General features: G+C 39.5%; 1 protein-coding gene across 4 annotated transcripts in view; it reads left to right on the top strand.

The window, feature by feature from the left end:
• disc1 (DISC1 scaffold protein) overlaps positions 1-17551 on the top strand; it is a 29742-nt gene extending 12191 nt beyond the window's left edge. For 2 of the 4 annotated variants that reach the window (XM_079473706.1, XM_079473707.1), the window contains exons 8-14: positions 1025-1127; positions 1295-1483; positions 6018-6078; positions 9823-10063; positions 11656-11697; positions 13695-13812; positions 16222-17551. In XM_079473706.1, coding sequence (XP_079329832.1) covers positions 1025-1127; positions 1295-1483; positions 6018-6078; positions 9823-10063; positions 11656-11697; positions 13695-13812; positions 16222-16400 — 933 coding nt within the window. In that variant the 3' untranslated portion in view covers positions 16401-17551. Of the gene's footprint in view, positions 1-1024; positions 1128-1294; positions 1484-6017; positions 6079-9822; positions 10064-10517; positions 10552-11655; positions 11796-13694; positions 13813-16221 lie in introns of those variants that run through there. The other 2 variants (XR_013787600.1, XM_079473708.1) reach the window with 2 other exon arrangements.
• The last annotated feature ends 931 nt before the right edge of the window (positions 17552-18482 follow it).

Here is an 18482-nt window from a genome sequence, read left to right as displayed (position 1 = left end):
ATATTTCTGTTAATTTAATTATATATATAAAAAAGTTCTCCGTGAAGTGTTGTTTAACTGTAGAATGCAGTTGCTGACCAATCTGAATCGAGTATTTCAGGGAGTCTCAAGTTATTTTGGGTTATTACAGCTTTATTAGACATTGAAAAGCGGACAGAATATCATATGGGGTCAGAGAGAGACGAACGGGAGTCATTAAAGAACCACGAGCCGAGACTCAAACCCACAAGCGGTATTGTGCATGTCGACACGCAACCCACTTAATGATTCTTAATATCGTTTGCTGTTGTGCTCCTCATGTTGCATGTTGTCACACAGAGTCACATGTGGTTAACGTTCGATTCAGAGTCTTAACAGTGGGGTTTGTCTGAAGAACGGCTTTCCTTCTACAGTCTCTGACAAAATGAGCTTCTTTCCTCCTGTGAGTGCCACCGAAAATTGTCACTTAGCTCAGAGCTTCAGGCTCCGTCCCTCTGCGTGTGCGTGAGGCTTTCCCAGTTTGGCAGACCGGGATCAGGGTCATTAAGAGCGTGAGCCCCGGGCTGTAGAGAGGGTGTGTGCGTGCATGCGTGTTGGCACAGCGGGTAGATATGCAGCAAGAAGTGTGGAAGCGAAATGTGACTTTGTCCTTCAGAATGGCATTAAATTATGTCACACCTGTCTGCAGGGGGTCGCATGTGTCGTCTGCCTCAACATCTGGTCCACGATTATGTGTTTCCTGATGTTTTGTGGTGCATAAGGACTAGAACACCCAAAAATGACACCGAGCAGATATTACTTTTAAAAATAAATATTTGTTATAATTATATACATCCGTCGGTCCCAGAATGTTGAAACTCCGAAAGCACATACAGTTTGAGAAACCCAAACAATGTCAGCGAGTTAATAAATGTCTTCATGAATATTTTGAGGATAATTGGCAAAAGTAAAAGTATTTGAATGGACGTGGGGGGTAATGTATTGTAACTGCTCCGCCTTTGCCGTCTGTAACATCTCATTTCTCCCGTCTCCTCTCATTTCTCAGGTGCTGATGAGTCAGAAGCTGGTCGCCAGTCTGCGGAGGAAAGTTAATGAGACCGAAACGCAGCTGTCGGCTCTTCAGGAGGCAAAGCTCGCCGCCGTCTCCGGTACTGCTCCATCACGTCTCTTTCTATACTCACAGTTATACTGAACAGTTGTCGCCTTCACTTTGAGCTCTACAGCTGCACACATTATATGATATATAATAATAATTCATTTTATTATTTAAGTGCAGAGAGCAAGTGTGTGATGTGTGTTTTTACTCTCAATCCAGGAAATGATTTCAGCAGTGCTAAAGAACTGAAGACGGAGATCAGGAACGTGTATGGAGAAAGAGATCGTGTGGAGGCGCTGGTGAGGAAGCTGCAGACTTTAAGCACAGGCGGTGGACAAGAACTAATCGGCATGAAGGAGAAATTAAACCAAATCAAACTGGAACTGCAGCGACGAGAAGCTAAGCGTGGTGAGGAACCAAACTTCGAACTCTGCTGACATAAAGACTGTTTTAAAGGGTCACTTCACCCCAAAAGACAAATCCATCTCAAACATGCTTGACTTTCTTTCTTCTGCAGAACACAAAAGAAGATATTTTGAAGAAAGTCGGTAACCGCACAGCGCCAGCATCCTTTCATTTCCATTGAATGGGTGCCGGTTATCAACATTCTTCAAAATATCTTCTTTTGTGTTCAGCAGAAGATAGAAATACAGGTTTGAAATGACAAGAGGTTCAGTGAATGATGACAAAGTGTTGATTTTCGGGAGGACTATCACTTTAAAATGCACATAACTTTGTTTTGGGTTTTGAACCTCAAAACGTTCTCACTTTGCAAAAATTGTAGTCCTCAATCGTGCTATAAAAACTAGAGCGAGCTACAGTTGAGTTTCTGTTAAGAACTTGTGATGTAAGTAAGTTAGACTAGGGCTTCATTCATTTCCAGATTCGCTTTAAAGTGATATTTCCCATTAATGCGTCTTATTCCAGCCTTTCATCTAATGTATGTTTGGACCGAGCTCTTTACTGTTCCTCTGTTATTAGGAAAGAAAAGTGATGCCTCTGATGTTCTTTTTTGCTGCCACTGGGGGGCGATAATTCCTCACGAAGAGAGAATCACATCTTGCTTGGTCATTTAGATATTTTCTTTCTTTTGTAGCTTTCAGTGTTGATGTACATGGATAAGGGAGGGTATTATTTTTGTCATCGGGGTTTGTGTGAATTTTGATTTAACGTCCAGGTCATATTCACACCGAAACAATAAACTGTACAGCAACTGAAAAAATGAAAAGACCGTTTCAAAGACCATTTTCAGTTTTTCTGAATTGACTATTTATAGGTATTTATGGTTTGTTAAGTAACCTACTATTTTTCTCACGAATTTTAAACAATGATGGTTTCTGTTTGCATTCATTTCCAGAAAATGAAAACTGGAGAAACAGGTTAAAATAACAGAAAAATATTCTCTGTATTTTTTCAGACCTCAAATACGGCGCAATGGAAAAAATGACTTTTTTACGTAGTGTTTTTTTCTGGTTTTCCACAAAAAATGTCTTAAAATTAGAAGTATTTTCTTGATGAGCAAACTGACCCAAGAAAATAAGTCTTTTCTTTAGTAAATAAATATGAAATCTCAGTGAATTTGGGCATAAAACAAGCAAATAAATCTGCCAACGGGGTAAGAAAAATAATCTTCATATTCAAAATAATCTCAATCATATTTTCATCTACAAACAAGACCAAACAAAGTAAGAAAGTCATTTCACACAGTGTGAAGAAAACAAGTTCAGATTCACGTTTAAGAAATTCAACAATAATATTAGTACATGTATATAGGAAAAATTCAACAATAATTTTTTTATGTGATAATCTGGATGTGTCTTGTCATGCTGTCAGTCTTTCACATTGGATGACTTTTGATGAAATTCAACAGACACTGGACTGAAATGACCACAACACATCTAGAAATGCTAAATAAGTTTGAGTAGATTTTCTTCCACGGCTGTATGTATAAAAGCAGTTCTGTTAACTGTCAAAGCGCCGGTTTAGTTCTGGTATCTGTTAACTAGTCGGGCCAGATGCACATCTGATCTCACTCTTGAATAAGCTCCCAGGAGACATTTGCTGAGATCCGGGCCGTCAGCCAGCGGGACCCTCGCCAGCCCTCACCCTGCCTGTTAGAAGCATTACACTCTTGTGGTTCATCTAGCACACACACGCCTTGCCCAACAAAGACCCCCGGACCCTCTTTGTCTCTGGTTTGAGAGAGAAAGTGAGCTAATGATAGGCTGAACATCGATGCTAAATAAGCAGAGCGGGTGAATGTGATACAGAACACAATAGACGTTTGACGGGAACGCAGCGCTCATGCTCTTATTAGCTTATCTTCCCACCGGGGTAATAACATGCTGACACACACATTTGCCAGAATGTGAAAGCTCAAGAGGCATCGAATGAGTGTTTTGGGCACGAGTAACCGGCTGTGTGTCAGGTGGGAGTTTATGGTTTGGGATTGCTTGCGTAATTTGGAATACATTTTCACATTCAGTGGTATTTTTACACACGAGTCTTTGTCCAGGCTTGTTGCGGTCTCACTTTCATAGTGTAACCGAGCTTCAGAAGGTTTTAATGTGAGTTAGGAGAACGTTCAGATGAAGCCTAACACACCAGATGGGGTTGCGACGACTTGAAACGACAATAGGACGAGATGTTCTGAAAGCTTTTCGATAAGTCAGGGTTTTCGTGTGCTTTGCTCCATCTCTAGATTCACTCACCGAAATATTCCCTAATGCAATCCTTTTAGTGTCAAACCCGTTCTGGTTTTTCATTTCTTATTGACTAGAATGTGGGCTGGCTCACCTGAGGCCGTGGGTCAGGCTTTCTGTCTTTGAGGTGATCAATAATAGAGATGAATCTTTAGACCTGTCCACACCGAAGATGGCGGCTATAAAGTGCCACAAATGTAAGAGAACAAATTCACACCTCGATTATAAAGATCAAGAGAATCAATGGCACTGGATTTGAACCATTTAAAGGATTGAACAAAAACAAGGGAAATATTGTCATCCATTGCGGATGCAAATAAAGCTGTGGAAAGAATTGAGAAGTGACGATTTCATTATATTTATTTAAGCAGCATTTCTAGATGTGTTGTGTTCAGGGTCCGTTGCATTTATTTAACATTATAACTATATAAACCCTCAAGAGTGACAAAGTCATCCAACAGCAATGTGAAATACTAACAGCATGAAAACAGAGAAAAATCCAGGATATCACATAAATACATGTAGAAATATGACTCTTCAAAGTAAATAGGAACTTGTGTTGTTTACAGTATTTAAGGTCATTCTTTCCACGGCTGGACTGTTAACTTTATAGTTGTCATTGTTGAGCCTCAAGTCTGAATAAATGTCTCATTTGTTTATAATTTAAGAACAGACATATAAAAATGCTCAAGTTTGACCCTGAATTCTGATTGGATGAGCAGAGTTCAAAGTTGACTCTAAACGCCCATTCTGTATCACTGCAGGTTGACGTGTTGTGTAGCTGCCATAAACACAAAATATCTAAGTTTTTCCTTAAGCACACATTTCAGCATATCCTTTACAGCATATGTTTACCGTCATCTCTTGTAAAGTTGCCTTCAGGAGGTCCAGTTTTAAGCACCACGCTTAAGTGTGTTTTCTCTCTGTATACTTGCAGCTGTGATGCTGGTTTTGAGCTGTATTACTGCTGTAAATGCATCAGAATAATAATTCAGAACAGTGGTCTCGGTACAGTGAAAATGTGTGAGATCGCCGGTGTGTTTCTGGTTGTCGGCTTGATAGTGAGATGACTGTTAATTCGCATTAATAAACTAAATAGGTTTGTTTTGTCGAGTCTGAAACATCAGTCTGGCAGCTCGTGTACTGAAAAACAAGAAAATGAGGTGAGACGTGCCTCCTGTGATAGAAAAACAAGACCTCTCATCAAATCAGGTTCAAAGTGAATTGGGAGTAAATTGTGCAGAAATGATGAATGGATGCTAAAATCTTTCAGTTTTTTAATAATTGCAATTTGATCATCGGGGTGATTTACAGTAAGTTTGTGCATCGTCTTCAAGTTTTGATTTATTTATCTACCAAATCCGCCCTCAAGAAATAAAGGACATTTATTTGTTATTCCACTTGCTCTTTACTGTTTCTGTCCATCAGTCATCTCAGTTTCAGCCGGCACTACGGCTCATGTATATCATGTTTTCTCACATACGGCGTTTACTGCACATCCATTTCTCAGCACAGATAAACTGTTTATAGGTGGCAGTGACACACTGCGCTCGGTGTCTGCGAGACGTCTGCGAGATTCGAGGCATTCGCTTGTCCTGCAAATTGTGCTGTCTTATCTGTGGTTCACAGCTAAAACGTTTGAATGCAATATAACAGAAATGCAATATAATATACATAACTACATCTTCAGAGGTGTATAAAGACCTTACGTAATGAAGTGTTATGTTTTTGGTATCTGAGAATAAACTTTTTCTATCTACATACACCGCGGGTCCCCTTACATGGAATCCGCCATGTTGTTTCTACGGTAGCCTTAAATGGAGACGCGTTTCGTAAATGCACAATCTCCTTCAAGAAAAGAAGCTAAGAAAAGACGATTTGAAAGCGAGGACGAGCGGTGGAATGAGCTGTTGGTTGCAATTTACAACCTCACCGCTAGATGTCGCTAAAATCTTCATATTACTTCTTAAACTTGCCCTCATGTCTATTCAGACCGTTTGAGTTTATCACAGACGTCTCGGCATTATCATATATTGTTTTTATGCATTTTATGTGGTATATATAAGGGATATTGAAAGGTCAGCAGGTCAGTGCGGGTTTATTTTGTGATGTGACATTAAACGGCTCATTACATTCTTGACAATTAATTAATTTTAATCATAAAAAAGGTTTGTCCCGACCAAATGTGCGCGTGTGTCAAAACAAGTCGATGTCACTGACTGTTGTTTTCTCTCAAACAGAATGTGGTCTAAAAGAAAATGCTCTGAAATACATCGAATTCCTGGAAGAGCAACGTCACAGGTAATAAACACACACACACACTTATTTTGTATTGTTTTTATATAGACTTAATGGTATTTTCTATTCTCTAACCACTCAATGTAAGCTGGTTTATGCCTGAAGCGAAGTAAGATGAGTTTAACAAATGAAGATGAATTGAGATCAATTGTCAAGTGTTTTGTCTTATTTGTTATTCTTGCTCCTTTATGGTCCATTTGCCAACTTCATCTCATGTCTTATTAATCATTTTGCACATCGTTCGTCCTGCACTGCTTGAAGTTGTTTATTTAACCGTTTTTTGACCATCTTTGTTTACTTTTATGCCCAAAATCTAATCCGGGTCCTGATGAGAATCTCCATGTTTTAATTAATGTGAAAATAGGAACTCAACCCTGCCCCATTTTTTGACCTTGGAAAATTGAGACCACATGAGGCGGAGCTAGAAGCTGTTAATTTCATGCATAATAATCAAGACGAAAGGTTAAACGTCTGCTAGACAGCCCGCGACTTCTTTACCTCGCGCTCGCAAAATACACCTGCGAATGCTTTTGTGTTATTTAGAAATTCTTGAAACCCAAAAGCCACACAAAGTGTTGAAATCGAATGTGTTATTTGTTGCTGTGCTCAACCATCGAAATGTAGCATTCATTACATTTCAATAAAACACTATGGACGGCCATCTGGACGGAAGGGTTGGCATATGGTTTCGCGTTCTCTCCTTTGGAATAGCACATGCTCTGATGCCAGAAGCGCTGCCTGTTGCCAAGGTGATTACTGTACGAGGGAAGTGAGAACGGTACGGGACTATCTCACAAACCCTCCCGTCTCGCTTTCCCTCAATTTCATTTTTCCCAGTGCGATTGTTCTCCCAGTTACTCACCATGGAAACCCGGCCGTGATGTCTCCAGAAGCAGGGCAGCCATTACGATCAAACGACGACATTTTTTGTCTTGCCCCCCGATCAGATAAATGGGCCCTAAATCACATCTTGTGGTTTTTTAGGGGTAGAATCAGACTCTGCTTTAGCACAGGTTGTCCGTGTCAGCCGTCTTCCATTAGAGGATTGGCACTGTTTGCGTAATGTGTTGACATTGAACTAATTGACTGGTTCACCTCGTGCGCAAGCTGCAAATTCAAAGAACTGCTGGCTGTCGATCAAATGATGCCAGCTTGATAGTAGAAAACTGTCATATTTCACATATGATATGTTCAGTGGTCATATTGAATATCAAATTATCCATATGTCATTCAATCGGTGCCTTTGGAGGTTAAACATATTTTAACAATCATGTTTTGCATTGTGAAATGACAATTAAGCACAACGGCCCTTTCTTATTACTGTAATTTAATGCATCCAGATGTTTGCTTTTGTTTGTAATAATCATTAGTCTTACCGGTGATTTATATCACTTTTTAAGAGATTGTTTAAGAATTAGCATAGAAGACCACGAGACTTTGATGAACGATTTTATAATTCTTCAACATTTTATGTGATTTTTGTTCAAATTTTGAAATTTTGGGGTTGTGGAAATTTGTGTAGCGTAATTGTCATAAATGTCAAATAGCAAAAAATCCTTTTGGTTAAAAAACATTTTCTTTAAAGGTCCAGTGTGTTTTTAGCGGCATCTAGAGGTGAGGTTGCAACCAAAGGCTCACTCCACCCTCCCTTTTGAAGCTGACACAGGACAAAGATGTCGTCATGTTTTCGCTTCTTTGCCGAAAGGGGAACGTATTTACGAAACACGCTTTGTAGAGTACTTTCTTGTGCAAAAAAAACAACACAGTAAATTCTACGCAAGGAAACCTGCGGTGTATATAGATAGAAATAGCTCATTCTAAGGTAATAAAGGTCTTTATAGACCTCTGCAGGCATAGTTTTTTATATATTGTATTGCATTTCTGTCAACGTGCACTTTGAAACCCGTCAAAAGTTTGCATTATCAGTCCCCTAAAACGCCGTTTCCGTGTAAACGGACAGCCAAATCGCATAAATAGTTTTGCGCTTGCACTTGAAAACGGTCTCGTGTAAACGGCGCCTAATATCGTATTTTGTTTTCTTCGATTTCTTTTCTTAAATACACACACCGATGTTTGACAGGTTTTGAGAGCTTGAGCGTCACATCCGTCCCCTTCACTCCCGCATTAGGCTGAAAACCTCTGAATGAATCTCCAGAGGTTCTTGTGAAAGCCGAATGGAGCCGCTCGTTCTGCTCCTGATGGGCTTTCTGGGAAGAGCAGCCTGTCGTCCGTCATTGCTGTAGGAATTCTTTTCTCTCTGGAGGCAGCGGGTGTGAAGACAGTAATTTTCTTCTTCGTACACTCTCACTGAATGTGATGGTTTACCCGTCAGAAAGTGTTGACTTGTGTACCCGCTGCCACAAGAGCCCCATTCCAGTTTTGTGGCATGCAGAGAGCTTTAATGTCTTAACAAGGACTGAATCCTTTGTGTCGAGTGAAGAAAACACTGCTGATTCTGTCAGCTGCTTATCAGTTCAGTTTCTTCCTTTGCCTTCCTAAGTGCATAAATGTCTGATCATGTGTGTCTTCACATAAAGTGTGTGTTTACAAAAATCTGTTTTGTAGTGCACCTGGGAATATAAGGTGTTTATTGATTATGCTTGTTGTCAGAAAGTCTATGTAGAAAGTTTATGCCAAATCCATATTATTTTAATTGAATAAAACCATCACAACTGGGATAAAAGTTTAGTCAGTATTTTACCAAAACATTTTCATGAACTTGAGTTGAATTATCAGGTTTGACAGTAGCTCAGAAGGAATATTAAAGGTCCAATCTGTAATTTTCTTGGAGGATCAATTGACAGAAATGCAATATAATATAAATAACTATGTGTTCAGACAGACCTTACGTAATGAAGCGTTATGTTTTTAATGCCTTTAATTGATCTAGATCTAAGATCCCCTCGCATGGATTGTTTCTACAGTAGCCTTAAAAACAGACTGCGTTTCGAAAATACATTTTCTTTTTTAATTATTTTGTTGACAAGTTTGAACTTGTTTATTATATTGTTTTATTAGTGCTCAACAAAACAACATTATCAAGGATTTGCGATCAATCCATGCATATAACATAAAGCAAAACTAATAAAAATATTCGGCAAAGAAGCCAAAATATGACCATCTCACACTTTTATTTGTGCGCCGGACCTACGCTGTAGACTACATGTCGGTTTTCATTTACACATCTGCGTCGTTGTCCGAAGAAGAATCGGCTCGTTTGAGAAGCATTAGCAGTGGTAGCGGCAAATAACTTTTGTTGCAGCTTGAGATGTTAAATGCAGAAGAACAAATAATTTACTTCGATATTTCATTCGGAAATGCGTTAGAGTAAACATGATGCTATCGCAGAGTTTTTTGACCTGAGGGACGGGTTCAAACAGACCAATCGCAGCGCTTGCGGACGGCGTTGAGTTGACGCATTTTTGGAGAGTTGACGCATCAGGTTACTCCAAAGGGTACGCGGCTCTGCGTAGAAGAAAATATATTGTGCTTTAGTCCTGTGTCAGCCACCGTAGTCCTTCGAAAGGGAGGGGTTGAGTGAGCCGTTGGTTGCAATTTGCAACTTCACCACTAGATGTCACCAAATGTTATACACTGTTTTAAGTGCCTCTGTTCCCAAGATTTTTACAGACTGGGATTTTGTTAAAATAATAAAAACCCAATAGTAATGTTCTAAATAAAGGAGTGTTTGCACACGTTATCGGTGTCAGATCGATAACTCGGATTGTTTTCTGTCTCTCTCTGTAGCTGTGGGGGTCCAGCGTTGGAGCACATTTGGGAGGCAGAGTTGGAGGCATGTCACCTTCTCCTGCGAGGTCTGGAGCTGCGAACCCCCAGCATCTCAGAAACCGAGGATCTCGCCTCTATTCCAGAATCAAGTTCAAACGTCCAGCCATGCACGGACGAGGAAGCGGACTCCGCCATGTTGACTGCATTAGGGGGGCGCTGGTGCCCGGATGCTAACCTTCAGCACTCTGAGTTCACTAAGGTAAAGCTGTCCATTGTTGCTTGTTTGATTTCCTGACGATAATGGAAGTCAATGTGACTGTGATGCTGTAGTTTAGGATACTTCACAATGTACAGGTCCTTTAACGTATAACCTTGACATTAGTAGCATCATTGCACTTCATGTCGACAGGTAATAGAGACACACAGCTTTGAATGTTTTTGATCTCATGTCCTTTAAAGAGCTTCATTGTGCTAGAATAAAACATGTGCTGTACGAAAGACTCTTAAAATAAAAATCTAAAAATAGAAACTCCTTATCCCCAGGCTCCCTCCATTCCCATAAGAACCATCCATTTGCTGAATGACTCTAATTTCCATGCTTTTTTCCACCTCCATCTCTTCTGTTCATAATGTTTCTTAAGCTCATTCTAATATCTTTCAGCTCAGCGGGTTTCTTTTTGTCTCTAAGTGTGTCTTTGTTTCTTGAAGAACAGCCTCTCCTGCTAACAGTGCTCCTCTGCGATGAAGGTGAGAATGTTCTTCATTGTGTCTCATATCTTGGGCACTACGTTTCTCTTTCTTTTTCGGATCTTCAGTCAGTCTTTTCTAAGCTGTCTTACCTACTAAACTTACATTTTTAAACCTGTTTTGAACCACAGACCACTTTGTTAAGTTCATTAACTTAACAAAAACGAGATTCATTGAAAAACGTATTTTCTTTGTAAATGTAAGTATACATACAAATGGTGGAAAACGCAAGATGATTCAAATAAGATGACAATGCAAGCTGAATTTCGTGAAATATAAATATACTAATAAAAAATACTATTACTACTAAATACTACAAAATTTTGTGTTTTCTCCTGTTTTGGTCAATCACACTAACAATATGAGTTAAGAGAGAGTAAAAGAGAGAGAGAGTTTGTAACCGTTGTGACTAAAGTCAAAATTTGACATATGTGCCGAATACAACACATACAGTAATCGTGATTATTAATATCACAATTTTGTCAATACTGCCCTATAGCAAAATTTCACACGTGATATTTCAACGCTGAATTATTCAGGTTTTTTTTCTGAAAAACACATCCGGTGTATTAATTGGTTTAATAAAACATTGTCTTATCTATGAAGCACAAGCACAAAACTGTACTGTTATCAGATGGGAATACAAATAATACAATAATATCAGAGTCATCTGTATGATTAAAATATTCACAAACCAATGAACATGTTACCCTGCATCAAATGACTTTGACAAGCTAAATACGATTCTAAACGCAGGCGGTCATAATCGAATAAAAAGGTCTTGGTTTGCGCAAAACAAACCCCCGTTAATATTTCTCCCTGCTGACAGGCGATGGTAATTAATATTTGTGTCATTTAAAATCCAAAGTGATGAGAAATGAAGCTTTAATGTGTTTTACTGAGCTCGGCTGAACTTCTACATCTGCCTCCGAGTGTTCATTATTTTCTGCTGTATGAAATCCACACACACACCAGGCTGAGCGGTTTCTTTAGTTATTCTCTTGTCGGCTTTAATGACACGCTGTGCTTTTAATAATTTATGAGCTATTTGTTTAGTTTTAATCTTCTGATAAAGTGAATAATTCGTCATCTTTTCTCCTGCAGAAATTAGAGGAGTTTCTCTTCTGCGTGGAAGACGGTCCTGAGGTGAGCAACTCTCTTGTCTTTCGGCCCATCATATAGACATTAAAGTGTGAAGTCTCTAATGGGGTTTACGTAGGCAAGGATTTTAAGAAGAGCTTCAATGTGCTCTCACGTGATACACTGTGAGTAATGGTTGATAACAGCCCATCATTCCACCCATTGCATTTACTTAAGCTGTTTTTCATATTATTCTTTAGTGATACTGAGTTCTTGTAAGTCTATCACAATGTTTCAGCCCATGGTCGGGTCAGATATGGACAAAGCCAGCCATTGGGTTCAAAGGATACCCGTAGAATGAAATTTCTATCATTATTAACTCACACTAAAGTGTACGAGAATAGGAGGTCCGGGAGGTCCGGGAACGGTCTGACTGCCGGCGATAGAAAGCAACGTAACTGACATTCATAATGAAACACTTTAAGCACACATTCACTTTCTTTTCAGCTTCAGTAAACTAGAATAAAAATATAAATATTGAAAACCTGAACATGAAGACTACAGAAGGGTTAAGATACATTGTATTACGCATGCATGGATCACAATGACATCATTTCCTGTGATCCAGTAAAATACACCCTGCTGGGAATGTCACTTTTGTTGTACCCCTTTACAAACAGTATATCTGTAACTGTAATCCCAGTCTAATATGTTTGGTGTGCACCTGACCTGATCTAGGCTACTCGTTCAATGTAGTTTTGTTAAGTATATGGACCAGCAGGGGGCAGTGTAGTGTCTGAACCAAGACCACAGCAATGGGAGATCAACAATATATTTCCATCATCTATTATTACGTCTCTTGAGTGACTCATGTGAGTAATATAACCTGCCAAGAGCTCTTCGGCAAAACCTAGTGATCTGGTTTGCTGTCTGCGGTCTACATAGGCAGCTGTCTTGCCTATGAACATGTTGTATAGTTGGGAGACTCACTAAGTATCAAGACAGACCTTTATTTCTCCGTGTCTTGACTCTCTAAACACACGCACGTATTTACACTGAAAGCCTTGCAAATGAAACATTATAAAACAGTCAGTTCTGGTCTTTGATTCCGAGTTCTTAGCCGTGATAGAATACCGTATTGCTTTAATAGTGTTTCAAACTTAAAAATGTTCCCTTTTTTGGTATTTCTGAAGAAATATGTCTCCCACGTTTATCACAAAAGTGCAGTTTTCACTGTCGCAGTGACCTTTTTGAATGTGCACCCAGCATGATTTCCATTAAGTCTTAATAACTGTATCGCTCAGACTCACGCAGGCGCTGTTTATTTTCATATCTGTCCCCAGAGACTCCAGCCTCGCTCAAAAGTGCTTTAATTCAACCACACTGTGATGTTAGCTTCTATAAAAGGTGTTTCATTAGCTGGTGTAAGGGGTTTAAGAATAGACCGCAGACCTCATTACAGCCCGCACAGGGCCGGTCCGGAGAGAAACGGGCAGACTTGAGTCCATCCGTCGCCCTAAGATGCCACCTGACCGTGCGAAGGAGTAAAACTGTGAATCACGGTCTGATGGAATTGGGACACACGGCTGTGTGGATTTGGCCCACTTACCTGGCTGTCTGGCAAATGCTTGCGCTAAACTATTGCCAAGTTGCGGAGGTCCATGTTGTCATTTTGAGTCTTATCAGGGAACTTGGTCAGATCCGGCTACGGTCGTGAGGTTTAGTGTGGTAAGTTTGATTGATCACTTGTTTAAGACTGTAGAAACAGAGATAGATTATTTAGATATAGATTTTAAATTATTTTATGTCCTAAAAGCCATTGCATTATCAGTAGAAATCAATGACATACATTTTCCGATGAACTAATTAATTCAAATTACAGATGAAAAAGAGTACAGAAACTCTTGAAAATTGTGTATTTGGGATACAAACGCCGTCTTTCATTAGATTTGTACTGCAATGTACTGCTAATATCTTAAATGATCTTGTACCTGCATTTGAAAAGAAGGATGTTTGCTTGTGTTGTGTTATCGGTGTTTTAGTTGATTGTCTGGTTGTTTCAGGATCTGTGTGGAGATGCAGCGGAGCTCGCGGTGCGATGTGATGTCATCAGGGGGCGACTGCATTTCCTGGAAGATCAGCTTCAGACCGACATGGAGAACCTCGACAAAGACCTCGCTCATATCCTTACACAGCCGTGCGTGTGTGTTTATACCCCATATTAATCCAAACATTTAGAACAGCAAGAATATCCTGGAAACCAGCCAGAACCATAGCAACCACATAGCAATGCCCTAGTTACCACAACCAGTGCAATGTTTGTGCATCTCCTAAAAACAGCGATTTTTACTGCAAATGACAACAGCGATTCAAATGTTGACAGTTCCAAGATGCCGGCTGCGCTGACTGGAGTTGTTGAATGTGCTTATCTACATATAGACGGTTTCAAAGTGATGCGTTCGTATCTTCCATTACACATTCACAAACAATAGAGCGCATTTAAGTTATTTCTGATATTAAGCGTTACTTAGCTAAACTTGTCTCTCCAATAGTTTGAATTTCGACTGCGATGGCAAGCTCAACCGCTAGATGTCAGTGTACCATACGCTTTCTTTAAATGCGACCCATTCAACAAATAGTTTATTTATTAAAACGAACATACAACTAAATTCAACAATCTTTAATACAATTATCTTACACTAAAATACAAGTAAATATTAACATAGTTTAAATAAAATATAAGTAGTTACATTATTAGACACCAGCCAAACACAGACCGGAAGTTAACTGCAGTCCCGGCGCACCTCGTCCGACGAAACGGTCTATAGGTGCAGTATCTATGCCCAGCACCCCCTAGCAACTGCATAGCAACATTCTAGTAACCCCCCAAAAAGTATTATAGCCTCTGGATAGCCTCACAGTATCCACATATACAGAAGTCTTGTTTAACACAGATTAAGCACTCCAGAGAATCTCATCGCCACTAATGGAGGTCTCTGTGTTTCTCTAATTGGTTGTTTGTCTGGAATAAAATGATCTGGTATCTCCGTTGCTCTTATAATCTCAGTCGGCGCCGTTCTCTGCTACAGCCGCTCATCGCAGTTCCTCCGTCACATACCGCTAAGAGAACACATCATAGATGGTCATTAGAGCCCTTAAGTAACATGCCCACTGCTTTCACCCTCCAGAAGAGCCCCCCGTCTCATTTTACAGAACACGACTCTCTCTTCCGGATGGGATAAATTCGAACGGATCACCGGCCATTTCATAACAATCTCTTTTATTTGAGAAAATAGAAAAGGAAGTGCTTCTTAGTCATTAGAGATATTCAGCGCTCGGCGGAGGTTGAAAGGAAGTGACAGAGTGAGGATGGGAAATGGAGAGCGAATCATCTGCCTGTCACTCTGATGTGAGATTAAAGCGTTGCATCAAGGGAAAGGTTATGACACAGCACCCTGTGATATCTTCATATCGCTGCCCACCTGTGCGTGCCGAGCAGATCCGCGCTTTTGCAGCAGCCGGGACAAAAGCGATAGTAGATGAACTTGATTTTCATTACTCGATCCTTCTTGAAAAATAGAAAGCACTTAAAGTCAGAATGTGGTCTTCCATTTATCGAATCACTGAACCGGTCAGGTTAATGAAAACGGTACTGGGCTAATTGGGTGCGTTTCATAGTGTCTCGCTCTGTGGGACGTACAAATCAAACCGTGACGGATTATAATGTCAAAATCATTCGCTCAGTAGACGACATTGAAGATGTAATGCAAAATATTGATCCGCTGTTTGTTTATAGCGCAGCAGAATTTGATTCATCAGCACTTAGTGTGAGCCGTGCGCTTGTGCCAAAAGGAAATGCCATTAAAAGTATCCATTAAGTTGCCAAGAAACATGGCAACAGCTTGTGACCTTCTTAGCATTTCTGAAGGGAGAGTGAACGTCAATAATATATCTCCGAGATAATTATTCAACAGCAACATTAATCACCTTGATATTTGTTCTCCCTTTATTCGATATCTATTTGTCCTGTTGTAGTAATTCTGGGTAAAGAAAGTTGTGGGTCTTCCGTTGTGCAGCTCTGAGCAGATCGGTGTGCAAATAAACACATAATAAGCCGAGTTTTGTGCCGGAGGAACTTCATTAAGTCTGTCCGCTCAGCTGAAGGAAGATCTCGCTTTCTCTCTTTCATAATTCATGAAGCGCTCTTTAACGGCTGGTTAATTATGAATGGGAACAATCTGAGTCCATTTGGAGAGCAAAACGTGCCCGTCAGGCCCCATCTGCCACGAGAGGCTTCGCTTTGATTCGTCGCTTATACGCGTATGCCGTTCCCCTCCGTCCGGTTAAACTATTATCCGTCATTGATGAGGGTCCATCCCCCTGCTCATAAAACCTGTGTGAATTATTTAGGATAGATTGCTTGGGGTCCGTCGGGGACATAACGCTTTCATTTTAGTACGGCGTGAGAGAAGAGGGTCTTCTGTGTAATTAAGACATCAGACAGACGGTCAGGCTAAGATCATGAAAGTCGAGTGCTTTACTGTGGTGCGCATGAATGTAAAATGATTTTCTTTAACTCCTGTCGTTCACTGTCTTTGGAGAAAGAGGTTCAGGAAGTCAAGGCCGTGCTTCACGCCATGCTGTCACAACTGAAGCTCGAGGACGATGATGAGGATGAAGATGGAGATAAGTATTGTGATGTTGAAGAAGGACGGGTGGAGGATGATGTAGAAGAAGAACTTTACTTTAGTGACAGCTGGGAAATTTAAATAGACTCATAGACTCTTATCCAGATTGGAGTTGAGTGTCTATGGGTTTGCACTTAACCTCTAAATAGGAAACAATTCTCAAAAATACAGTATATTTACGTTGAGGATGCCTACCAGAAGGGATTTATTTGAAAGAATCTTTCATTTTTACATGCAGCATATGCGTCTGGTTGAATCTAAAATGGCACATTTTACCCCAATATTCGAGAGACAAAAGTCTAAATGATGTACTATTTTCGTCACAGTGAGGCTTCCCCACGTTATATTAAAATTATTTATTTATGTTTGTTTTTTTCAATACACAAATACTTGAATGTGTTATCATCATCGGAAATCAGTGCAACAAATACAAAATAAATGTGTAAACATATTTTTTCCCACATTTCTGTAATGTGAATATGGTGGGGTTTTTATTGGGGTGAAATGAGATGTGTTCATGGCACGTATTGTGAGATTTTATAGCATTTTTACACGTTTGGAACAATCTGATGATGAGTAAAGGATGTTTTGGTGACCTATTCCTTTAAGTTTTGTAGCTTAAAGTAATTTGTCTTTATTTTTTAAGCATAATTTATTTATTTCGTATGTTTTGATGTATCTAAACCCTTTCAGCCAACATATGGTTCCATATGAAAATCTGTCTATTGAAACAGATTATTTTCAGATTATTAGATTAATTCAAAGATGAAATAGGACCAGAGAGATGTCTCACCACGAAAACTGTGCCATTCAGTTCAATTTATGAGCTCGGGACTTTGTTTAAATGTGTCTTAACAATTTTTTTATTACGACTGAACTTTGAACAGTAGTTTCCTTGTTCATGATTAAACAATATGGTGCTAAGAAGTATAAATGTGGAGCACACTGGTCTGTTGATGTATTGTGTTTTTATTTGTTTTCTAGCATTAAGTGCCTTTTGAAGATTTTAAAGTTCAAAATAGTTCGTTTTTTCTGCATTTTGTCCAGTATACCACTCTTTGAAAGCACTTTGAAAAACTGTATTGTTTACTGTACGTTTGCATGCACATCATTTTAGTTTGGACCCTTTGAGCTTTAAAACCACTTTTTAACTTGCTGAAGGACCTCATTTTGAATATATTGCACAATGTATTTTGGTGATAACAGCCTCCATAAATGCTTAAAAAAACTGTATTTGCGACCTGTTTTATTTTCATGTTGTATTTTCATGACTAAATTCGGACAAAAAGAAAATGAATGTTTGATTAGTTTTATACGACCAAATATGTTTATTGGAGTAATTGGGCTCCATTTTATGTCGACCTTCACCACAGAATCAAGTTAGTTATTATTTTAGAAATTGTTCATATTTTTCATGAATCGCATTTTTACAATTTTAACATCTGTTCAGTATTTCTGAAACCGGGTAGCAAGTAACCACTAACATTCCAGGATGACTTAAAATTCATCCGTAAAAGACAAAACATGCATTAAAATGAACTTAAACAACTAAAAAATAACAACATATCTTATTGTGATTTACAACAAACCTTTATTATGGCATAGGCCTGTTTATTTAATTGGCTTAAGATTGTTATTGAAAATGTCACACTATGACATAAATAAATCTGTAGATCTCTCAGATGAAGAAGTGTTTTAACACTAGATGTTACCCATCTCCAGTTCTCCTTTAGGCGGCACCAGGTTTCATCAGGTTATAGTTTTCTGATGTTTGTTCCCTGGAGGTGTTCATCAGCAGAAATCTGCTCGACAGACATATGGAGCCTTCAGTTTTATCAAATGAGCAGCTCACAGTTCTGCTTGTCTTAAGCGCAACAATGGTCAAATCTCTCTCCGCATAACAGCACATGCTGGCAGGCGTGCGAGCGAGCGGCACATTCATCAGCTCACACCTGGCACCGTTCAGCAGACGCCTACAATCTTGTCTCCTAATTGAATCTTTGTTTACGCCACGCTGCCAGTTCTCAGGCAGATTCCCTCGTCATGGAAACGGACAGTTCGTGGAAGACACCATCGCTGGAGATACGGTACTTTCTCTTTCATTCTTATTGTAACTAAGATGGAAATGTGAGAAAAACATTTGTTCATCATGGCACACAGATT

This window comes from Barbatula barbatula (genome assembly GCF_947034865.1).
Source record: "Barbatula barbatula genome assembly, chromosome: 14".
Taxonomy (NCBI): Eukaryota; Metazoa; Chordata; class Actinopteri; order Cypriniformes; family Nemacheilidae; genus Barbatula; species Barbatula barbatula.
The sequence above is the reverse complement of the archived record's forward strand: the minus strand, read 5'-3'. Positions and strand labels throughout refer to the sequence as shown.